This window comes from Acanthochromis polyacanthus, chromosome 5 (assembly GCF_021347895.1).
Source record: "Acanthochromis polyacanthus isolate Apoly-LR-REF ecotype Palm Island chromosome 5, KAUST_Apoly_ChrSc, whole genome shotgun sequence".
Lineage (NCBI taxonomy): Eukaryota > Metazoa > Chordata > Actinopteri > Pomacentridae > Acanthochromis > Acanthochromis polyacanthus.
The window spans coordinates 35,950,010-35,975,599 of record NC_067117.1 but is presented as its reverse complement, the minus strand read 5'-3'; the positions used below and the strand labels follow the sequence as shown (position 1 = coordinate 35,975,599).

The following is a 25,590-nucleotide window of genomic DNA, read 5'->3' as shown; positions in this document are numbered from 1 at the left end:
ATCAAGTAGGTTCATCTGGCTGCTAAACATGAAAAATATGGAGCAATCTGAGAAGGAAAATCTCGCTGTGATTGACCAGTGATGTAGTTTCTAAGAGTCACAAGTTTAAACTAGGCTGAAAGTACTGAGCAACAGTAACTTCACAAGCATCCATTTGATGTTTATACGTGGTTAATTCCATCCATCCATCCATTATCTATACACCGCTTTATCCTCACTAGGGTCGCGGGGGGTGCTGGAGTCTATCCCAGCTGACTCGGGCGAAGGCAAGGGGACACCCTGGACAGGTCACCAGTCTGTCACAGGGCTACATATACAGACAAATAATCACACTCACATTCACACCTACGGGCAATTTAGAGTAATCAATTAACCTCAGCATATTTTCGAACTGTGGGAGGAAGCCGGAGTACCCGGAGAAAACCCACGCATGCACTGGAGAACATGCAAACTCCATGCAGAAAGATCCCAGGCCCAGGCCGGGATTTGAACCGGGGTTCTTCTTGCTGCAAGGCGAAAGTGCTAACCACTACTATGCAGCCCGTGGTTAATTCATGGTGCACATATTTGCTGTTTTTGACTAAATGCAGATCTCATCAGTCTTGGTGGAAGAGTTCCAACAGACTGTTAAAAAACAGCAGTAGAGCATCCAACATAACTTATAAGAAATAATGGCGAGCACTGTGGGAGCTGAGGTTGAGCGCGCTTCATATTTTTCCCAATTATTACTGCGTGACTGCTGGTTGCGATAAATATGAAGGCAGTGGTGGTTAAACAGCGGAAACCAGCAACAGCTGCAGTAGCGGCAGCAACAGAAAAGCAGCAGCCAAGCTGCCTGTCTACAGCAGTGTGAGGGACGGTGTCCACAAGACTGCGATGCAGAAAGAAGGTTGTGAGTGCAGGAAGCATTCCTCTCCGTGTGCAGAGTAGCAGAATCGCCTCTGAGCATCTTAGCAGGACTCACTGCCCATTATATCTGTGTTTCCTACATCCTCTTATAGAAAGCAGCATCTTGATGATCAATGAGCTGGTTTACATTCCCATAAAATTCCAAGGTCCTTTGTTACTATTTAAATTTTTTTCTGATTTTACATGCCTCATGCATACTGGTCTCACTGGGATTCTGGGCAAAACGATCATTTAAACAGCACCAGAAATCCAGCGTACAGACCAGTTGCCTCTTCTGCCTCTGACTCTCACTGAATAAATAATTAAAGCCCTCAGACAGAGAATCATATGAGCCTATTATGGAATATTTTGTGCCGGCAACATAATTGCAGATGTATCATTAATCACTCAACATCCACCTTTACTGGATGAGCAAGAATGTTAATAGCCAATTATGCAAATGTACAGTATTAAGATAATGAGTTTTACCTACATACAATTAACCTATGGTTCTTCCTGTGAGGATTTTGACACATTAGCTGAAATATCCTTTGTAAACAGACACAGAGACAGTTTGGATGGTCCTGTTGCAGTGTTACTGTACTGTAAATTTCAAACACATTTAAATTTTGACAAATGAAATGGATTTATGCTGCACAGTTACCTGAAAGTCATTTGCTTGTTTGCATATTACATCTCATTGCCTCATAAATTGGTAAAGTCATCTGTGTTTCTTAAGCACTATGTCCAAAAATGGATTGTGAATTATAGAGTGTCCCAAGAAGGAGACAGTGCTGTACTTGAAGCTTACGGCAAAACAGATTGAGGCTGAATTATTGACGAGAGTCATTTCTGTTTGCCTGTGAATGCTTGCCAGTGAGGGGGTGCAATGCCACCAACTCTGTGTCAGTGTATTTTGGATGTATCTCTATTAGCTTAGTCCAGATACGTCCTTGTGCATGAGATTCAGATTTGAGGCTGCGGTGGAAAGTCTCAAACTTGTGCTCTGACGTTGTCCTCTCTAGGTTATTAAGATTGGTCCTCTGGGCCACCGGAAGAGGATCATTGCCTCATTAGCAGAGAGACCCTATGAAGAGGCTCCATCTAAGTCCCGGCGTCTGTCCCCAATTATGGTAAGACTGGAAGTGTAGAAACTGATAAAGTTCACATTCATTATAAGATCTTTAGTGTTTTGTGACAGTAGCAGTGTGTAAAATACACTAAAATCCAAGGACGTTGTTTTTAAAAGCTACTGTTTAACCACTGAAGTGTACTATACTGTCAGTGCTAATCTGGGTTGTAGATGAGATATGCTTAATGTGCACAATTACGATGGCTCTGCACATGCCCTTAATATAACACAGATTTAGTTTCACTAATGCCCTTTAACACAATGTGTGTGTGTTTTTTTAAACTTCATATTTGTTTGTATGTGTTGTTATATTTTAGCCGAGCTTCACGATTACTCCGTTATTTTTTTAACTGAACAGTCAAAACAGAGCTTAAGGGCAAAGTTAACCAGCATGACCGGTGAGCCGCACTTCTATGCCAACATCATTATGTGAGAAAATGGATCCTTTTCTTTCAGCAGCGGATGTCTAATTTTGGAATGAGATTCTTCAATATCATTATGTTCACAACAGTTAAATACTCAGGGCTGATTTCCCAGGCAGATTAAACTGGGCTAAAAAGAATGGAGAATCTCCACGGAAGAGGCCCTTTTGTCGAGGATTAGGCTTGGATGTAGATCAGGGGAAGCCAGCCCGTGTAGACAGTGCTGTCAAATCATTAATCTGTGGCATGTTTCTCTGTGTTTGTGACTGTGTGTGTGTGTGTGTGTGTGTGTGTGTGTGTGTGTGTGTGTGTGTGTGTGTGTGTGTGTGTGTGTGTGTGTGTGTGTGTGTGTGTCAGTTCCATGACCTCCTGTCCCAGACCACATCTCCTCTCAGTCAGATGGATCCCTACACCAGTCGCTCCATGGATATGCTCCTGCCCCTGACAGAGTCGGACCGAAGGCGGAGAGGAGTCGACCAAGACTGTAGCGTATCTCTGCGTTCTTATAGCGAGAGGCCACGCTCTGTAGTAAGTTCCACCTGCTTTTACTTGATGCTGCAAAAACTTAGATGCCTTAGGACAGTGGTGCAAACATACAGCCCATGGGCCAAAATCGGCCCGCCACAGGCTCCAATCTGGAATGTTGGACAACTTTGCACAGTCTAAAAATTACAGAGAAGACAGAGAAGATATATTTTAAATCATTTCTAGATCTTGATAAGTTTTTTGATCAGCATAATACTGTATCGCTCAGCTTCAAATACCTGATGCTAAATGTTTTGTGCTATTGTAGATAAACTGTGATATGAAAGCTGTAATGTGTAAATGATAACTGAGATATAATGTTGTTGAAATTTCACTTATTTTATTTTATAATTATATTATCATTAATTAGATTACAATTTCAGGTTATTCACAATGTTTGGTAATAAAAGTTGATTAAATGTGAACATTTTCAGAATTGTACTTTTTTGCACTTAAAGGGAAAAATTTGGAGTGTTGGTTATTTATAGGTTATTGTGCTTTGATTTTACTAGTCTGACCCAGTTGAGATCAAATTGAGGTGTATGTGGCCCCTGAACTAAAATGAGTTTGACACCACTGCCTTAGGATATCTGGTTTTTCAGATGCAGAGCTGATCTGGATGAAAAACTGCAGTCTGAATTAAATTGAAGTGTGCAGAGTCAATTGACGACAGTTGAATCTGATTTGATCCCCAAAAAAGGGCAGAAATAGAAAAGCAGTATTTAAAATGTAGCCGCAAGGGGACACAAGCCAGTGTCTTATTGTGCCGGTCGTAAGCCCGGATAAATACAGAGGGTTGTGTCAGGAAGGGCATCCAACGTAAAACTTTGGCCAAATCAAACACGCCAATCAAATGTATGACTTCCATACCGGATCGGTCGAGGCCCGGGTTAACAATGACTGCCATCGGTGCTGTTGACCTACAGGGTGCTGGTGGAAAATGGACGACTGTTGGTCGAAGAAGGAGGGGAGGAAGGTGTGTTCGTAGGAAGAGAGAGAAGAGGAACACCAAGCCTGTGGAGGAACCATTTTATGAAAAAACATAAAGATGTTATTGAGGATTCAGCTGAGAGTCACTGCGAAGACGAGGAGAACGCTCAGAGGACCGACTGGGAGTCTTCTTATTCATCAGAAGCTTTCAACAATTGGTCTGAATTCGACGAAGAAACTGAAATGACTGAAGAATCGATGTACTTTTTTTTTTCTTTTTATCTTTTCTGGCTTCTTAAATACATCTGAACTCTAACCCAGGTACGATGCCACACCAAGGGGCAAAAAATTCCACAAGTGCGAGGTCATGGTCTCCAATTTTGCTTTCGAAATCGTCATCCGTGTAGTCAAGCACATCACTGGCCCGACTGAGCCCCGCGAGAGCGGCCAAAAAGATGAGTCTCAGCATCGCACCCTGCGCGACCTGAAAGGCTTTTCACTGTTAGGGACTTTGAATGTTGGAACTATGACAGGAACAGGTAGAGAGCTGGTTGACATGATGCAGAGAAGGAAGGTGGACATACTGTGTGTCCAGGAGACCAGGTGGAAAGGTAGTAAAGCTAGAAGTTTAGGAGCAGGGTTCAAGTTGTTCTATCATGGTGTAGATAGGAAGCGAAATGGAGTAGGAGTTATCTTGAAGGAGGAGTTTGTTAGGAATGTCCTGGAGGTAAAAAAGAGTGCCAGATCAAGTGATGAGCCTGAAGAAATCGAAGGTGTGATGTTCAATGTTGTTAGTGGGTAGGCTCCACAGGTAGGATGTGAGCTGGAGGAGAAGAAGAAATTCTGGTTGGACCTTGATGAAGTGATGCAGAGCATCCCTAGAAGTGAGAGAGTTGTCATTGGTGCAGACTTCAATGGACATGTTGGTGCAGGAAACAGAGATGATGAGGAGGTCATGGGCAGGTTTGGTATCCAGGAGAGGAACGCAGAAGGACAGATGGTGGTTAACTTTGCAAAAAAGGATGGAAATGGCTGTAGTGAATACTTTCTTCCAGAAGAGGCAGGAACATAGGGTGACCTATAAGAGTGGAGGTAGGAGCACACAGGTAGACTACATCTTGTGTAGACGGTGTAATCTGAAGGAGATCAGTGACTGCAAAGTAGTGGTAGGTGAGTGTAGCCAGACAGCATAGGATGGTGGTGTGTAGGATGAACCTGGTGGTGAAGAAGATGAAGAGGGCAAAGGCAGAGCAGAGGACCAAATGGTGGAAGCTGAAAAAGGAAGAGTGTTGTGTAACTTTCAGGAAAGAGTTGAGAAAGGCTTTGGATGGTCAGGAGGTGCTTCCAGATGACTGGACAACTACAGCAAATGTGATCAGGGAGACAGGTCGGAGAGTACTTGGTGTGTCATCTGGTAGGAAAGGAGATAAGGAGACTTGGTGGTGGAATGAGGAGGTGCAGGAGTGGATCCAGAGAAAGAGGTTAGCTAAGAAGAAGTGGGACGCTGAGAGGACTGAAGAGAGTAGACAGGAGTACAGGGAGATGCAGCGTAAGGTGAAAGTAGAGGTGGCAAAGGCCAAACAAGGGGCTTACGATGACTTGTATGCTAGGTTGGACAGTAAGGAGGGAGAGACTGACCTGTATAGGTTGGCAAGGCAGAGGGACAGAGATGGGAAGGACGTGCAGCAGGTTAGGGTGATAAAGGATAATGATGGAAGTGTGTTGACAGGTGCCAATAGTGTGATGGGAAGATGGAAAGAGTACTTTGAAGAGTTGATGAATGAGGAAAATGAGAGAGAACGAAGAGTAGAAGAGGTGAGTGTTGTGGACCAGGAAGTAGCAAAGATTAGTAAGGATGAAGTGAGGAGGGCATTGAAGAGGATGAAGAGTGGAAAGGCACTTGGTCCTGATGATATACCTGTGGAGGTATGGAAGTGTCTCGGAGAGGTAGCAGTAGAATTTCTGACTGGCCACCTGGAGTGGCAGAGAAGTATGTTAGAGTGGTGCAAGACATGCATGAGGACTGTAAGACAGTGGTGAGGTGTGCTGTAGGTGTGACAGAGGAGTTCAAGGTGGAAATGGGACTATATCAGGGATCAGCTCTGAGCCCCTTCTTGTTTGCTATGGTGATGGACAGGATGACAGACGAGGTTAGACAGGAGTCTCCATGATGTTTTCAGATGACATTGTGATCTGTAATGAGAGCAGGGAACAGGTGGAGGAGAAGCTAGAGGCGTGGAGGTTTGCCCTGGAAAGGAGAGGAATGAAGGTTAGCCGCAGCAAGACGGAGTATCTGTGTGTGAATGAGAGGGACCCAAGTGGAAGAGTGAGGTTACAGGGAGAAGAGATCAAGAAGGTGGAGGATTTTAAGTACTTAGGGTCAACAGTTCAGAGCAATGGAGAGTGTGGAAAAGAGGTGAAGAAGCGTTTACAGGCAGGCTGGAACGCCTGGAGAAAAGTGTCAGGTGTGATGTGTGATAGAAGAGTTTCAGCTAAAATGAAAGGAAAGGTTTACAAAACTGTGGTGAGACCAGCCATGTTGTTTGGTCTGGAGACAGTGTCCCTGAGGAAAAGACAGGAGACAGAGCTGGAGGTAGCAGAACTGAAGATGCTGAGGTTCTCTTTGGGAGTGACCAGGATGGATAGGATCAGGAATGAGTACATCAGAGGGACAGCACATGTTGGAGGCTTTGGAGATAAAGTCAGAGAGGCCAGACTGAGATGGTTCGGACATGTCCAGAGGAGAGAGAGTGAATATATTGGTAGAAGGATGCTGAGTTTCCCACTGCCAGGCAGGAGGGCTACAGGAAGACCAAAGAGGAGGTTTATGGATGTGGTTAAAGAGGACATGAAGGTAGTTGGTGTGAGAGAAGAGGATGCAGAAGACAGGGTTAGATGGAGGCAAGTGATTCGCTGTGGCGACCCCTGAAGGGAGAAGCCGAAATAAAAGAAGAAGAAAAGCAGTATTTAAGATTGAGTGATAGGAATATTGGATTTTCATATTGTCTGCCAAAAAAACAAATTTCTCTGAGGCGTTTTCTCTGTTTCTTCTGAACTATTTAATTGAGTTTGCAGAAAATATTTTGTCTCTCAGATGCTGTGTGGAAAAATAATATTTTAAAGCCGAGCACTGCTTCTTCAGGATGGAAAACCCCAGTGTATTACATATAATTAAGATTTTCTCAAGTTTGGCCAGCTAAGCTCAGCTAAACACCCATGAGGGCAGCTTGATTTGGATGAATTCATTCAAGTTTCAAACTTGTAGAATGGAGCACTCTCCATTGCTCCATTGTAGAATATGGAAAATACATGCAAAACAGTGAGACAGATTTTCTATGCATAACATCAGGGAAAATTTGGTGACAATAATGAAAATTGCAAATATGTTCATGAATGGTTATTTTTTAAACAACCCCCCCCCCCCAATAGAATCATTTATTTGGACTGAAAAGTCAAAACATGACCCTATTGAATTATTGCCCTGCCCTGCAGCTGTTTTTGATTGTTGTCGACTCTCATGAATTCAGTTCGGTCTCCTTGAATTTCTTTTTTTTTTTTCTGCAAGGGGATGGACTAAGAATAACTCAGTGATCAAATTGTAGCATTTATTAAAGGTCAAACTACGACACAAACAGTCAAGCTGGCGTGCCTGGTTTCTGACTCACTGAGGTCAAAGAGAAAATGCCGAGGAGCGTCCGCAGAGAAGGAAAACATTGCACCGCTGAGGGACCGTGATATGTAAAATCAATACTTGTCATTTCCCTAAAACCTTATGAATCCTTATCATAAGGATATTTTCCTTCAACAGATGATTTATTGAAAGAGCTGAGGCTGGCATATGTTGACCGAAAGGCATGCATGAATATTTATAAGCCTACCAGCATATCAAAAAGGACTTACATTAAATTGCTGACCAGACAGACTTTGGTTAACTTCTTAATAATGCAGTCAGTAGTCTTCTAACTCAGCAGCCTGACTAAGAAACCACAAATTAGTCCTTAGAGTCTGTGTAGTTATAAATTGTAGCATGAAACACCAGTGTTTTACCTTGATTGTATATACTGAGTGAAATGTAGATTTGTAGGAAAAACAAGAGCCAAACAGAAGGTGGGAGTTTACTGCGGTACAGAAGGATTTTATTTGTTTCATGCCACACATCTTAGTTTAGTCTCTTCTTTTTGTATCTCTGCAGGACAGACACAGTGAACGACACAAAGATTCTCGATTGAACCTCCGGCCACCAAGCCAATCTGCTACCTATGCCACGGTGTCCGCCTGGCATCACCAGCCTGAGAAACTGATCCTGGACTCCTGCGGGTACGAGGCCACAGTAAGTCACTTCCACCGTCCTCTACACATCTGCAGAAATATACTCAAGTTCAAGTTCAAGTTTATTTGCCATTTGCAGTATAAAAACACATCGGAAAAAAAGGTGCAAGAGCTCAAAGTGCACTGTCAACATCTAAAAAACAGCAGCAGTACAGAAGAAAGTAAAACAAAAACAGAGAACATAACAAACAATGCCACATAAAAACAGATGACAGATGAAGGAGTATTATTTATGAGCAATGAACAACACCGAGACCCAAACAGGAAGAATCCGCTCAGATGGGGTGCCTGAAGTTCAGGCCGGCAAAATGGGCCATGGCGCCGAGCTCCTCCTCAATCCTGAGAAGCTGGTTGTACTTGGCCAGACGCTCAGATCGGCAGGGTGCACCTGTCTTGATCTGTCCAGTGCAGAGGCCAACTACAAGGTCAGCGATGAAGGTGTCCTCAGTCTCTCACTGTTTACAAACACTATCATTCAAAAGTTTGGGGTCACCTAGGCAATTTCCTGTTTTCCGTGAAAGCTCACACTTTTATTCATGTGCTAACATAATTGCACAAGGGTTTTCCAGTCATCAATGAGCCTTTCACAGCACCATTAGCTAACACAATGTAGCATTAGAACACAGGAGTGATGGTTGCTGGAAATGTTCCTCTTTACCCCTATGGAGATATTCCATTAAAAATCAGTCCTTCCAGGATTTCACAGGCATTGTTCGTGATTGTTGCGGCTGAAAATGCCTGAATTCGCAGCAGCTTTTCTAAAAAATTGTGATGAAAGTTGCGATGTTTTAAGCTTATTTATTGTGATGAAATTGCGGGAGACAGTGACAACTGCTAAAAAGCTGCATTTTTTCCAGCTTGTAGAACATGTTTCAACACTGTAATTGACAATATTTATTCTGAAATTAATTATTTTGCGTTCCAACCCATTTCCACAAAAGCTGGCACACCACGGTGGGAAATTAGCAGCAGCCAGATACTGGTTTAACATGACGTGGTTGGTAGATTTGTGGCACAAAATGGTAATTTACTATTGAATGAATCATATTCGGACATATCTGTCAGTGGCTTAAAAAGTTAATTTCACATCCTGGCACACACGTGTTCACACACACACGCTCACGGCTTGTCATGTCAACTAACACGAACAGCACTGAGAGAGGGCAGTCCTCCTTCTGCATGTGTACATACCGAATCATGTGGCCTAAATATGTAGCCGGCGACGGGAATTGATGGGACTCAGAGACACCCCCACAATTTAATCAGTTGTTCCTTGTATCATTTCCAATACGTCCACAGCGGTAGATTTGTTGTAGGATAACAATCATGTGATCGTCAGCGGGCCACTGTGTAGCGTTCACTTGTTGCCATGGTTACCGTGCCGCTATGAGACGCTGTGCCGCTACCTCAATGGGAAATCCTTAACAAATCCGTGGATCCAAACTTTAAGCCGTATTACTGCCGAAGTCTAATTACTTGGTCCTTGTGTCATTTCGGACCGACCCTGAAAACTTCATTTAAATCCCTGAGTCTGTTTTTGAGTGATGGTGGTAACAGAGGAAGGATTCACAGGCGCTGATCGTCACATAACTCCGCCGTGTTCTTAGGGAGAATAAATAATCTAATTTACCTTTATTCTTTCAGTGCTCTAACGGATCTGGATGCAACAGTTTCCATCATGGTGATTTATGTGGTCCGTTTTATGATCATTTCAGCCGTTCTAATATGTTTCGTGTTTTTTTAAGTGTATCAGTCGATAATTTTTTTTTCTTTTTTGTATTCCACCACAGTATTGCACGGGTGTAAAACAGTTTCGCTCCGCTTTGGTGAAGAACATCAGTGAATTAATTGTTTATCATGGCCTTCAGCAGTAATTTTTGTTGGTAATTGAGAGATTGTATCGCACATGTCTGCATCTTCAAACCATAAACAAGGAAGTGAATTCGGTGACGTACGTGCATTAGGTTTGCGCTGGGGACTGCTCTGATTGGTGGAACTCACGGGAGGTGGCCCAAAATTGCAGGAAAGTTGCAGTGATTGGACAAAATTGCAAGGCCGCGCAAAATTCGCGAAGATTGGTTGATTTCGCGTGAATTTGCGCGATCGCAACATCGCGAATTCCTGGAGGGACTGAAAAATCAGCCATTTCCAGCTAGAATAGTCATTTACCACATTAAAAAATGTCTAGACTGTATTTCTGATTAATGTAATGTTATCTTCATAGAAAAAAACTGCTTTTCTTTCAAAAACACGGACATTTCTAAGTGACCCCAAACTTTTGAATGGTAGTGTACGATACAGATGGACTGAAATACAACAATATTAAGCATGTCTACTTACCAAGAAATACAACAACGAAGACATTTTATTTACAGTATTTTGTGTTTCTGTTCTCTTCAGTTCCGTCAATACTAATGTTGAAATTGTGCTATAAATTGTGTTTTGATTCTTTCTCCTAGTACCTAGGATCAATGATAATCAGGGATCTACGAGGGATTGAGTCCACACAAGATGCCTGTGCTAAAATTAGAGTAAGCATTACTGAAAAACCTTTCTTTTTTTCTAATGTTATTTGCTCTGACCTTTAAAGGAACAGTTGAAAACTGTTTTGTTGATTGTAGAAATTAATAAATCTCAGCAAATAAATGTCAGACATTAAATAACACAGCGACAGAAGAAACACTTATCTGTAATACACACCTGACAATCAGTAGAGTCACTGTCACATTGATAGTAAATGAACCATTGTGGGTTTTTTTTTATATGTACCTCTCATTAAAAACAAATAAATTACATCCATTCTAGAAATCAAAGGATTCAAGAAAGGGCCCAGTTGTCATACTTTCCATTACCTATAGAGGAGTCAAGTTCATTGATGCAGCCACGAAGGTAATCTGTTCACATTTTCATTCTGCATTTGTGGTTGATTTCCAGTTTACGCTCACTTTATTTCTGCCTCCATCAGACTATAGTTGCAGAGCACGAGATCAGGAACATCTCATGTGCCGCACAAGACCCAGATGACCTCTGCACGTTTGCGTACATCACCAAGGATCTGAAGAGTGGCCACCACTTCTGTCACGTCTTCAGCACTGTGGAAGTGGTGAGTAAACCAGTTCGGTGGCGTCATTGTCTTGCTTTTAAAAAAATACTATTTTTTGAAATTTGAAAGCTTCATAGATCTTTGCTTCATCAAACTAATCTTTAAATGCCTCAATAAATCAGTGCCACAGCCACTCTGTGGATTCATCCAAAGACAGGACGGGGGGTCACCAGAAGATCCACCAACAACAATTGCAAAATAGCTTACCGCAAAACTACATTTGGACAGACAGCCTTTTCAATTAAAGGCTGTCACATCTGGAACACATTACCAAATGACATTAACAGGATAGCAGATTTAAAAACTTTTACAGCAAAAGTGAAGTTTTGGCTGAAAGAAAACCAAGAATGTTCCCACCTATGACTTCTATAAGACTGTCTGTGGATTGTGTCATTGTGTGTGTTTGTGTGTGCGTGGGTGGGGGTTATAGGTTTTTTATGTTGTCTGTGCTGTTTTTATTTGTGTTGTTGGTCCTTTGACTACTTTTACTTAAAAGCCCAACCAGGGACGGGAGTTGCAAATTGGCTCTATGCTACACAGTCTATATGTAATGCATTGCTTCTATGAGTCCCATGATAATTGCATGGTCCCTGATTTAATAAATTAATAAATAAATGAAATAACTAATGCAAGTCTATCGTAAAAAGTCTCAACAAAAAAAGCTTACACCATGTGCTTTTTAACAAAAATTCATCGACAACTTCTGCAGATTTTTCAGCAGTGTCCTTTGTGGGATGTCATGCATCTGGCAGTTAAAGCAGCATGCAGCATCCTGTGGCCATTATTGTCTTGATTGGCTCATCAGATGGCCTGATTGAAGTCTCCCTCCCGCTATGTGTGGCATTTCCATGTACAGGCACAGATTATATTGTCATTTGTGTCGCACCATGTGCACAAAGGTCAACGACAATGTCTTCTATTGGGTGGATGGACCACTGTGGCGCCGCATTTGACTGCAGGGAATTAACAATTTTAACTGAACTCCATTGATAAAGGCAATGACAAGGCCAGAGCACAACAATTTAATCCTCAGTGATTTGTGTTTAACACAGCTGCTCCATCCACAGAATGTCAGTTAATATTCCCTTTGTCAGGAAATGTGTTATGTTCAAACAAGAGCCAGTGGATAATTACACAAAGTAATTATCCTCAAAATGTGAAGAGCAGCACTTTTGCACACTAGAAAATGCTTTCCATGTGATGCGCAACAGATTGTTGAAAACAAATACTGTAACCGATTCAAAAGTCATTAAAGTGACTGTGTGCAATTGATTTTTATAGTCCAAGCAACGTAATCCAACTGACACCAGGTGTTTAGTCATGTTTGTGCAAGCATTAAGCTCTTCCTAAAGCTTGTTGGAGAAATGAAATGGTTTGTTAGGCACACAATAAACAGTAATTGTGTTTGTTCAAGTCAACTGTAAAAGACAGACAGCCTCTGAGGAGATGGGGTTTTTTATTGTTTTTTTAAACAGTTATACAATAACAGACATAGACATCAGTAATGTCTCAACATTGAACAATGACAATCCCCACCCAGCCACAGTCCCCACCCTCCTTAGCTCCAGCAGAGCCCATTTCCAATTGTACCGTTACATTTAGTGGGGGGAAAAAAAGGGGGGTTCACAGATTATGAGTCAATTAATCTATATATATATATATATATATATATATATATATATATATATATATATATATATATATATATATATATATACACATGTACACCCATATACATATAAAAAATAAAATAATCAAAAAGGGGATTTAGAAAATAAATAAATAAAAAAAATAGATAAAAATAAAAAATAAATAATAAAAAAATTAAAAATGTTTTAAAAATTTAAAAATAAATAGATAAGTAGTAAATAAGAGCCTACAGTATCAGTATTTGTGGGGTCGTCAGATCTAATTTATAATATCCTTAGCTTCCATTTTTTCTATATATGATAAGAAAGGTTTCCAGATGGCATAAAAGTTCTGGGCACTGCCTCTCATAGTGAAACGTATTTTTTCAAACGTCAAATGTTGAACCATATCATTTATCCAGGATTTGAAAGTTGGAGGATATTTCTCTTTCCATTTAAACAATATCAGTCGACGTGCAAGGAGAGAACCAAAGGCTATTGTAATTTTTGCCTGACGGCTCAGATGTAAGTCAGGGGGTGTAACTCCAAAAATTGCAATTATAGGAGAAAGTTTTAAGGAGATTTTCAAGACATCTGCAAACGTTGTAAATATCAATTTCCAAAAGTTGTCTAGTTTTGGGCAAAACCAGAACATATGTGAGAGGGTGCCTGGTGCCTGTCGACATCTGTCACATATGGGATCGAGATCAGGAAGCATTTTACATAACCTGACTTTGGACCAGTGGAGGCGATGCAAAACCTTGAATTGAATCACAGCGTGTCTTAAGCAAACAGAAGAGGAATGTACTTTTCCTAAAGCTTCTTCCCAGACTTTTTCAGAAAACTTCATTCCCAGTTCTTCTTCCCAACAACTTTTTAGCTGAGTCAGAGGTTTCAAGTCATGAGAAGTAATTAAGGAATAGATTAGCCCAATGGACCCTTTTGAGGATGGATTGAGTTTCAGAATAGAGTCTAGGAGAGAGCTAGACGGTTTGTATGGAAAAGAAGAGATGGAAGATGATATGAAGTTACGAATCTGAAGATATCTATAGAAATGTGGGTGGGGGAGCTTAAACTTAGATATAAATTTTTTCAAAAGACATAAAAGTATTGTTGATAAACAGATTTTCTAATGTAATAATTCCTGCTTTAACCCAGATATCAAATGCTCTGTCCATGGTTGATGGTGGAAATAGATGGTTTTTCGTTATGGGTGTATAGATTGAAATATGTCTCAGTGAGAAAAATCTCCTAAATTGAGCCCATATCTTGAAAAAGTTCTTTACTATTGGGTTTGAAGAGTGTTTAACTATAGGTTCAGATGAGGGAAGTTTTGTATTGAGCAAGGCTCTTAAAGAAGTAGAGTCACAGGACAAGTTTTCTAATTGTAACCATTTAGGGGAACTTGGTCGCCTCTGGGGATTCTTTCCAGTAAAGTATGTTCCTTATATTGGCGGCCCAATAATAATATTGAAAGTTGGGAAGGGAAAATCTGCCATTTTGGCGATTGCGCTGTAGCATATTTTTTACGTATCCTAGGGTTTTTATGCTCCAGATAAACTCTGATATTGATTTATCTATTGCCGTGAAAAAAGATTTTGATAAAAATACAGAGATACTCTGAAAACGTACAAAATTTGGGCAGCACATTCATTTGATTGCATTAATTTTACCTCCTAGCGATAAGGTAACAGGCTCCAGCGATTCAAATCTTGTCTTAATTGGCATAATAATGGGGGAAAATTAGCTTTAAAAAATGTCTTTGAATTTATGTGTTACCCAAATTCCTAAAATATTTGAACTTATGTGTATTTACTTTGAGGGAAAAATGGTCGAGATTAAGTGATTTAGCGGCGGCATTGACTCGCATAATCTCACTTTTTTGAAAATTAACTTTGAACCCCGATATTTTACCAAACTCTCCCATGTTATGAAGTGTAGTTGGCAGACTATTCAAAGGATCAGATAAAAATAAAAGTATATCGTCAGCATAAAGGGATATCCTATGTTCAGAACCATTTCGCCATATTCCCTTTATGCCCATTTCACCCCGTATTGCAACTGCCAGTGGCTCAAACTGCTAGAGCAAATAACAGAGGCGACAGCGGACAACCCTGTCTTGTACCGCGCAGAAGTGGAAAATAAGCAGAGAGGCTATTATTTGTAAGGACGCTGCTGTTGGAGAGGAGTATAACACTCTTATCCAGGAGATAAATTTTGGACCGAAGCCGAATTGTTTGAGGGTGTAGAAAGAATAATCCCACTCACTCGATCAAATGCTTTCTCGCGTCAAGAGTTATTAATATCTCTGGGTGTCAGCTGGAGTGGGATCAAGTAAGTGGCGTATGTTAGAGTAGGACTGACGATTTTGAACCCTGTTTGATCGTGGATATAATGGTAAGAAGGGACAGTTTCTAAGCGCTGTGCCAGTGACCTTGAATGCAGCGCGAGCGAGACAGATGGCAGTCGTTCGGTAGAGGAGAGAGAAGATGTAGTTGCTGGGTTGGCGGTACTGTGCGGTTCAGCCACTGTTGATAGACAATAAAGGCTGCAGTGTTCTTCGATACGGCTGGGTTCCTGTGTCTTTGCCTCTACCCTCTGAGGAAGTGAAGGGGGTTAACCCGGGCTTCCTGACCACGGTCGGGGCCGAACAGGGAAGGGTTAACACTGTGATTAGGACCGCTGCGCTGTTATTTTGACAGATAACACCATGTGTGTTGTTTTTATCGACTGGGTGCCTATCTAGGTTAATTTATGTCTCCCCCACCTCAGCCGTACTTTCCTGTCGATTGACCCGTTCCCGTCTATTGCGTGCGTGCATGCTCGTGCGGGAGGACCTGCCGTTACGCTGAAAAAAATCCTGGTGAGAACCCTGAATGTCTTATTAAAGGCACATTGAATAACACATTAATATGAATACATATGAACATATCCACTTAAGGAACATTTTTTCAGTTCCAAGAATCAACAAACTCCTTTAAGGATTTGAGGCAGTTATAACCTAAAGAGCTGTGTAAATTTAAACTGAGATTTACACTATTTACATAGAGCATTATTGTGAGAATCCTAAAATAAAAAAAAATGTATATCTTAGGTTAATGTAAACAAAAATCAGATACCAATGATAAGTCAAGTAATGTATCCAAAAGTTTATAATCAAGTATCCTGAGATATTGGAGACAATAGTAAAGTAATTCACAGAAAAATCTATACTCAAGCCTCATAGTGTTACCTGTAAGTATCTTATACTGTTCCTTTTGATATTTTAATATTTTCTGGCATTATCTAAGTTAGCAATAATCTATGCCAACCAAGACATAACAGCATCGTCGTCCCGAGTCCCTGTCACATCAGTTGCTGTGTGTATTTACTACTTACCAGGAATAATAACAGCATCAACAGGGATTACATGATGAACAGGTCCCTCTTACTCACACTTGGTTCAGATTTATGTTGACTCTGTCAGAATTTTAGTTTTCACATAAGTCAGGGCTTCCTCCGGTTTAGAAACTTGCCTCTCAGACCATTGTGTGTGACTCGTAGTCTCGCCGGGTAGAGAGCCCATAGCGGATGTTGCCCGTCCTCGAAGCAGTCGTCTGACCTCCGTAAATGCAGACCTGGCTTGCACTACGCTCAGGGGGTAATCCGGAAAGATGTAGATGGGAGCCCCGTTGAGCTGAAGAGGCTCAGCTTCTCGAGCATGACAAAGAACCTCCACACAGTCCTGATGATAGTGTAACTTCGCCACTATGACGCGGGGTTATCTGATCTCTTCGCCTGGGACCACCTTTGAGAACTGTTGACCAGAATGTTTTTGTCGATATTCAGTACTTTTTTCAGCAGGCTGGAAACAGCAGATGGGGGTGCTTGAACTGGGGGTCTCCGGGACGTTCAGGATCCGAATATTAGAGCGTCTCATCCTTCCTTCAATGTCGAGGCATTTTCTTTAAGAGTGTTACTTCGGTCTCGAGCTTACCCACTTTAGTTTGCAGTGAGGTCACATCGTCCGAGCATGATGACAGACCCCGCTCCATTTCAGATATGGTTGTTTTCATCGTGTGTCCAGGTCAGAGCGAATTGTAGCGGTGCTGTTAGCAACCTCTGATTTCACTGCTTGTAGGTCGTGTCTAACTGCTTCAAGTTCCTCAACAAGTACGGTTTTCAACTCCGACCTGAGCAGCACATTAATGTCTTTTTTCAACGAGTCAAGTATTTCAGCTTTCACGTCTGCCATATTCACCTGTTGGTCAGGTTGGGGAGATGCCGGTCCGCTAGCATCAGATGAGGTACTCGAGGCCGAGGCTTTAGGCCCAGTGGAAGAGGATCCTCTGGTGAATTTGTATTTCCGTAAGTTGTTGGCCATTAGAGCAGCAAAATATGGAGCGGTAATGCAACCGGATGACAGACATAAAACTCAGAACAGTATAAGAAAGTCTATTGTGGTCATAAAGTGCCTAATTATGACTTTAAAAAGTACGTTTCAGCAGAGCTTGACAAAACAAAGCCTACTCCATTTGCCTGCTCACTAGCGCCCCCTGAGGAGATGTTTTTTGTGTCACTTGTTTTTATTGCTAAGATCTACTTAGTATCTACTGATTTGATCAACACTTTTTAAACCTTTTCTTTCTTTGTTTTCAAATCCACACAGACACAGACGTATGAGATCATCCTCACACTGGGACAGGCGTTTGAGGTGGCTTATCAGATGGCGATTCAGTCCAGGGCGAGACAATATATCCCCGCTTCATCTCTTCCCTCAGAGGTCATAGAAACCAAAACCAGCCGCCCTGTGTCTCAGTCGTGGAGCAGCATGCGAAGATCAGCAGTGAGTACCACCTTACAAACCCTCAGAATGACATGGTGAATGTGAGTGTGCGGGGAGGGCCGAAACACGCTGTTGTGGAGTCATAATTCAGAAAACGTACGCAGACCTCGTGACCAACTTTTTCTCCGCCGCTGAAGCCCCAGCGGACCACCTACGAAAGGAAGATTTGCTGTGTGTAGTAGAAAGTGATGAGTCATTACTTTGCTTCCAATTTAATCTCGCCCGCCCCCTCAACTCTGTGAGTCACTCTGGTAAAGGAGAGATTTTCCATTTGTGCATATTTGAAACATAGTAGTTTTATTTGTTGCTTCCAGACGGGTGTGTGTGATTTCCTCTGGGACGTTTCTGAGGCCTCAGTTAGACCCACCCGCTGCCTCCTCACTTCTGATTGAGTGTGTTGCGTAAATGTTCACCCTGAGCGATGCGTTGACCTCTCAGGCAAGCGTATAATAAGCATTCAGTGATCACTGTCACCTGAGAGAGCTGCACAGCTGGCAGCACACACACACCACTGCTGGACCACATGCTTACATAGACACAAATCACTTTGTTTTACTACCTGCCTGTACGGATAATATATGGAGTAATCACAGAGCTGCATAATGAGTTCCTGGCTGCTTGTTTAAGTTTTAGATGAGAGGGGGGTTATTTCTGTCAACTGCAATTTGTTTTAATGCTGTTCATTGCCAGAAAAATGTTGGTTTAAACAGGAACAGTGACAGCCATACAGTTTTTTTTAAATACATTTTCCCCAAGGAGCGATTGACAGTTGCTAAGCCCGTCCGCTGTAGTTACAGTTGTTATATCTGTCAAATTTCCCTTCTTTCAGGGCCCATATGCAGTTTACAGGGATAGCAGTGACAGATTTGTGCCATTAAAAAAAAAACAAAAAAAACAAAACCAATTGTCCTTGCTTTCAGACAGAAGTAGACAAATGCGGGCGTTCCATTTATAGCCACCGACGGTCCATTTTGCCAACTGGGGCAGATTTTATCAACTGTAACTATCGAGTTAATTAAGCGAATGTTAGGCCCCAGAGTTGTATTTTTTAAAAGCTTCTCTGGCTGACTTTATAATTGGTGCACTGACTCGTTTTAAACAACAAAAAAACTGCAATGGGGTCTTTAATTATGCACTGATGGCTACATACATGAGGCTGTGCTGACAGAACGGGAGAAGTGAGCTGCTTCACGAACTGATGATGCATGTACAAGATGTGGAAATGAAGAAAACCGATATTCCTAACAGTGTAGCACGAATCAATACATTGCACAGCATAAGTAGGAATACGAAAAATAGAATCAGACTTTTGTTTAAAAACTAGAGAGCAGGCCTTTCACATATAAATAAATGTCATTACATTAGGCCCTTACCAAATGAGTTTCAGCAATGTTAATTAAGCTGAGCAGCATCAGGTAAATCTGCTGCGCCTGTGACATTCCTGCACCGGTCGGAATTTATCATCAATTTGCCTAAGCGAAGAACGGCCCAACTGTAGCAGCAGTTTTAAAAAGAAACTCAGCATTTAGAGGAAGACGTTTTTAAAAAAAGACATGTTCCAAGCATGTGTTGACAGTGTTTGTGCAATTACTCTGTCAGAAGGGGGAGACTACATCCCACACTGCAGTTTAACGTAATGAGAAAAAGCTTTTATGTTGATGACTAATTGTCGTGTTTTTTTTAACTCAATACTGTCATGAATTCTTGGCTAGAGTTATAAACACAATCATGTCTGCCATGTAGATGTATAACATGAGTACTCATTTACAATAGGCTCTGTAACCCTGAATTGATTTAAAAATATTAATCATTATTTAAGTGAGGCTTAAAACGAATTTTCAGTAATCTGCTAGATCACCATGGTATCTTATGCTGCACAGCTAACCGACTCTCGAGGAGGTTCTGGTCGACTGTAAGAGCGCCACTGTTTCAACAATTCTGGTCCTGGATGATTTTCTTGATGAGCGATGTAGATTTTCAGCTGAGGGAATGTGTACCTGCAAACATGAGCAGCACATGGTAGTCCTACTGAACAGAGTTGCACAGTATCAGAAGGCAAACTATCATTTACCTAAATGTATTCAGTTGCTAAGGCAGAAAATGCATAAATATGTTTGGACACTTTGTTCTTATTCGCTGCAAAGTCTGGTTTAGATTGTTGGTAATGTATCCAATAGAGAACTGACTGATTTATCACAGAGTATGTGGAATTAATTCTCTGGATTTTACTTTGATCAACAACTAAATATTTTCCATGTATGCCTTATTACTTCCGCCAAGGAACGTGGAGGAGTTATGTGACGATCGGCGTACTTTTGTTTGTCCGTTTGTCCGTGCACAACATTATTCAAAAATGGAATAACAGATTTGAATGAAACTTTCAGGAAAGGTCAGAAATGACACAAAGACCAAGTGATTAGATTTTGGCTGTTATGCGGCTTATAGTCTGGATCCACGCATTTGTTACAGATTTCTGTATCATTGCAAGATAGCACAGCACGGTGTTCACTGTAACTACGACTAAGGGCTTTCTTTGTTTTGGTACAGTGTCAGACCTAAATGCACTTCTTGGTTACTATATTTAACAAGAAAAGCACTCAGAGAGTACTCCACCAAGGCTGCTCCGTTGTTGTATAATTTCCGACGGATAATTCCTGATAAGTCCGCAGCAGGCGATTTGGAGTAGGATTTGCAATCATTTACTCATCAACTGACGTAGTGTTCACTTGTAGTCATAGTCACAGTGACACCCGTGCCACTATCTGGCAATGATACAGAAATCTTTAACAAATTCATGGATTCAGACTATAAGCTGCATCACTGCCAAAATCTAATCAATTGGTTCTTGTGTCTAGGGCCCAACCAATTTATCGGCCAGCCGATTAAATTGACCGATTATAGCCCTTTTCAAAATAATCATCATGATTAAACGCTGATATATTTTTAATTTCTCATAAAACAGTAAATTCTGTTAAGTGTGGAGTCGCGCAGAATGATGTCCACACCCCATTTGTCCAATACATGGAGCTCTGACTCTGTTCAGTCCTAAGGTATAGCAGCAGTTACAATCAGGCACCATTACAGGAGTGGGCTGAGCGGAGCTTGCCGACAGGTACGTTTATAACGACGTTGTGAAATTAACAATGGCTCAACATGTCTCCCGTTTCAGTTTAACTTTCTTTGCCATGTGTCATGACAAGTGACGTGTGCTTCGTTGCATCGGTCATGCTTTTCATTTATGTTGCATTGCTACAGTTATGCTAACCTAGCTTCAGTTACTCCCTGTCTATGTTAGCAATAACATCGCTGTGGTTAAGTCAACCTTGCCATAGCATTAGCTAACAGCTTAAAAGCCTGTAGTAATTGCAGAAATAACATAAGTGTACAAAATATTTGAGAGTCTGGTCTGTATTTATATAGCGCTTTACTATACCTGCAAGGTACCCAAAGCGCTTTAAATGATATGTCACGTTCACACACTGATGGCGGAAGCTGCCATGCAAGGCACTAACCACGACCCCATCAGGAGCAATTAGGGGTTAGGTGTCTTGCTCAGGGACACCTCAACATGAGCAGAATGGGTCGAGGATCGAACCGGAAACCCTCCGGTTATAAGACAGCCACTCTACCCATTGAGCTATGCCGCCCCCACTAGTCATCACTCCGTCAGCTGATTTTTAAATTAATCGGTTATCAGAATTTTTTTCTGCCAAATACTAGAATCCACATTGCCTCAAAAAAATCATGTCCGTCGGGCCCTACTTGTGTTAATTTCTGACCTTCCCTTAAAATTTAATCTAAATCCGTTTTGAGTAACGTTGCATACAGACAAATGTAAGCCAATCATCACATAACTCCGCTGCGTTCTTTGTCTGAGTAAATATGTTTAAATGCATGAACTGTTTGGAACCTGCAGCCTCACGATTATGTACACTATGCTCCTTGGTTTGGAATTAGGTTATGTTGTTATTGTAGCTAATAACCTAGTTAACCAGCCATGCTAACCACAAATTAACACACTGTGTAACCAGTTCTTTACACACTTCACCCTAAAAAATGCTTACTGCAAGCACTACTTCAAACATACGTAGAAATACCTACGTAGCTGCAGCTGCTGCGTCATGATCTGTCACTATCTGGGGAAAAGGTTCGTAAATAGTCAACACAAGTGAAAGAATGTGTTGAATTTTAAAACCAGGTAATGAACTGCCTACTGGAATTCCTCACTGTCCATTCAGTGCACTGAAATGCTCTGTCCCTCTCCTCTCTTCTTTTTTTAACATATCTTTGTTCTTGTCTTCTTGGTCCTCCTGCTTCACAGGGTGCCCCTCTGCTCGAATGCCGCTGCTGTCACTGTCACACCTGTACCACCCACCGTCCTTCCTTCCTCCCGTTGCACTCTGTTAGCCCTGGAGTCCAGGTCCTTCTCTTTCCTTTCCTCTATTTAATCCTCAATCATCATACATCTGCTTACACACCGATCCCTCCCCAGTTTCTTTTTCCCTGTTGCCGGCGTGCCGCAGTGCACTTGGTCTCCTCGTTTTGTGGTTCTTAATATTCAGACATCAACGTTCTCCTCATCCCTTTTTACTTTCCCATCGCGCATCGTCATCTTTCATTTCAGAGTTTAAAATGCAACTAGCTCCAGTTCATTTAAGGAAGAAGGTTTCTTGATGGGATCTACCTTCTCTATATGAAGACTGTTGGCTAAATTGTGCCAGTGAGGGTTTATTCCATCGCGGCATTAACATGATGGTTGAGGTTGTCTCTGTTGGATGGTTTTCAACAGCTTCTCATGTTTTTGTATACTTTTGAGACATATTGAACTGAAGGGGTCATCCATAAGTAGGGAATTTTAAAATCAAACACCTTTTTAGCTACTTAACATTCATATTTTGTATTTGTAAGTAAATTATTTAGGATAATGTAAGTAGAACTGTGTGTCTTGACTGTTCATGCTATGAAACTAGCCACGGGTGTAGAGCACGTACGCTGCTGTTGAACTTCTAATCAGCTTATCTTTTAACTCCCAGAGGTTGGTATCTTTGGTTTACTGCTGCGGCTTTCAGAGTGTGTTTTCTGTCAGACATCATCCATTCTGTGGATTGAGCCCTGAGTGTCTGTGATTATAACATGATCACTGGACTGTACCTCTAATCCACATGCACGTGTGTGAGCTGAGGACTTGTCAGTGTGGCGCAATGGCCTCCACTGCCGCACGTCTCACGCCCTCCTCTCGTCCCTCCTCCCTCCCTCCCCCTCGGCAGATCGACCCCTGGAGATGGACGCCGACATGCACTCCCTGGGCAGCACCACCTGGCTCTTGGACCAGCGGGACTCCAACAGGCGCCCCGTCAGCACCAAGTACGAGACCACCATATTCTGAGGCCGGATCCCCACAGCCGCCCCCCCCCCCCTCCCCTACTCTGCATCTGGTTCTCTATTTATCTCTCTCACACACAAACACTCACACATATATACATGTGAGCCCCGTGCCTTCTCACTGTGATGGTATAGCATCCCTCAGGGCTGCCTACTCCTGCACCCTCCTTTGCCCTGCCCCAGCGACCCACACCAACTTCCTACCTGCCATGACAAACACTCCTGCGGCTCCCCCGTGCCTCCCCCAACATCCCCCGGCAGCCTCCCTCGCCTGTTGCTGCTGCAGCCAATGGCGGAGCCCTGGAACGGATGATCCCGGACTGATCTCATTTTACAGTGGCCCTGCTCTCTCAACCAAACTGCCTCTTCCTCCTCATCCTCCTCATCCTGACAACTTGCATCTGCCTCCAAATCCCCGATAGCTCCCAGAGGTTACATCTTATTATTCTTCCTCTTTCAAGCCATTTTGTAAAATTGATTCTCCACAGGCAAACAAGCATGTTTATTTTTTTTTTATATTTTGCTCTTTATCTAGACTCCACACTGGTTTGACCTAACAGCAAGTTGAAGTACTTCCAGAAATGTTAAATTTATGTTATATTGAGTAAACGACAGTTTTATGTAATACTGAAGGTGTCAGTGTGTTAAATGTTAAATGACCAGTTTGACATTTTGGGAAATATGATTGTCAAATTTCTTGCGGAGAGATAGATAGATATCATATATTACATAATGTTGATACCACTCTCATGTCTGTGTAATAAATGTGAAAATGACAAAATATGACAAGCGGCATCTCTTAAACAAGTCTAAAACCATCAAATCACTGTTACACTGTTTCCCAGAGTTGCATCTTCATTATTTTTCTGGTTACTGGCCATTTCTTAAAATTGACAAGTTTGGATTAGTCTGGCACACAACCATGTCTTGAAGTGCGATTTGTCATTTTTATGTTTCGGTTTTCTGTGGATTAAGCAAACAAGACATGTCAGTCAGAGAGCTTTAAAGGTGCTGGTTTTGTTGCCTTCAGATGGAGCCAGACCAGCCAGCGGCTTCATAATTACACAGATGTGAGTTTGCTATTAATCTTCTCACATAATTTTCAGCTAGAAACCAAATATGCCTATTCCCCAAAATGTTTAACTTCACCTTTAACAAATTTAAGATTCCAAATCTGTAAAATACAAAACTAGGATTTTTTTGTTTGTTTTTTTTAGCTTCTTTTTTATTCTTAATTTACTTAATTGTTTGTTTGTTTTGCATCAAGACAGTTTTAATTTTTTTCTTTCTCCATCTGTAGCCTGTCCTGTCTTACCAGGCATCTACCACTGTGAGGCACTATGAGGAGGCTGCTTTGCTAGCATGGGATGCAAGAAGGACAATTAATCAATGAAAGACAAACAGCAACATGCAGCAAACAACCTTTTTTTTCTACGCATTTGTACAGTACTCATAGTAAGACCACAATGGATCGGTCACAAATCTTATCATTGATGTCTGAACTCTAAACGGACCAAGAACTGAGACCTCGTACACTCACACATGGGAGGACAACAGCCCTACTATATTTCGGTTATCTGTAATCAACTAAAAAAAGAAGAAAAAAAAACACCTTCCCCTGACCTCCTCTGAACACAAACACCCAACAACTGCACGCCTCCACCCTGCTTCTAAAAGACTTAAAAAAAAACACTTTTGATTTCCTGGTGTATTAAATTGACTGTGACTGGCTGAATGACGTTGTTCTAAAGATGGTACAGGTTTGTCAGGATGAGTCTTTGCTCTGGCCTTGTACTGCCCAGTGCCTCTCAGCATTCATGGTAGCACTGAGAGCCTGTAAATCACAACATCTTCTTGTCAATTTAAAGAAAAAAAAGAAACACTGTGTTAAAAAAACATGGCACTATCCCTTTTAAAACCTTGTTTTCTTTTCTTATGGTGCAAACGGGACATTAGTGCATTTTGTGATACTTTTTGATAGACGGGGCAAACTGAAACACTTTGGGACACAATGAGAAGGGATCAAGCAGTATCCCGACATTATTACAACCAGAGGCAAAAAAAACAACAACAAAAAAAAAGGTGTACTGTCATTGGTTTCACATTTCACAATTTTGGTAATCTAAAACTAAAAAAAACACTTTCAAAGAGATTTAATTTAGCGAGTGTTTTAATGAGCCCCGAGCACAATTTAGTGCACCTTTCCCTACATAGCATCTTATTATCATGATTACATGGGTAGGTTTCCACGCTGTTCCACACCAATTGAGAATTAGGTACAGTACACGCAAAGTATGTCACTTGAAAGTAAACAGCAGTGAAAAGATTTAATTCCACTCCATTAAAAGAGCCAAATCTAAACGTTGCTCTGGTGTCGTGTTAATGCGAATGGATTTGTTATGCTGAGAACATGACACCATTTTTTT

At 41.6% G+C, this 25,590-nt stretch overlaps 1 protein-coding gene across 2 annotated transcripts in view; it reads left to right on the top strand.

Annotated features, from left to right (window-relative positions):
- anks1ab (ankyrin repeat and sterile alpha motif domain containing 1Ab) overlaps window positions 1–25,590 on the top strand; it is an 81,122-nt gene that overhangs the window by 54,175 nt on the left and 1,357 nt on the right. For both annotated transcript variants that reach the window (XM_022209922.2, XM_051948309.1), the window contains 8 exons: window positions 1,914–2,021; window positions 2,800–2,970; window positions 8,090–8,227; window positions 10,686–10,757; window positions 11,032–11,115; window positions 11,192–11,329; window positions 17,606–17,782; window positions 22,104–22,202. In XM_022209922.2, coding sequence (XP_022065614.1) covers window positions 1,914–2,021; window positions 2,800–2,970; window positions 8,090–8,227; window positions 10,686–10,757; window positions 11,032–11,115; window positions 11,192–11,329; window positions 17,606–17,782; window positions 22,104–22,202 — 987 coding nt within the window. The remainder of the gene's footprint in view (window positions 1–1,913; window positions 2,022–2,799; window positions 2,971–8,089; window positions 8,228–10,685; window positions 10,758–11,031; window positions 11,116–11,191; window positions 11,330–17,605; window positions 17,783–22,103; window positions 22,203–25,590) is intronic.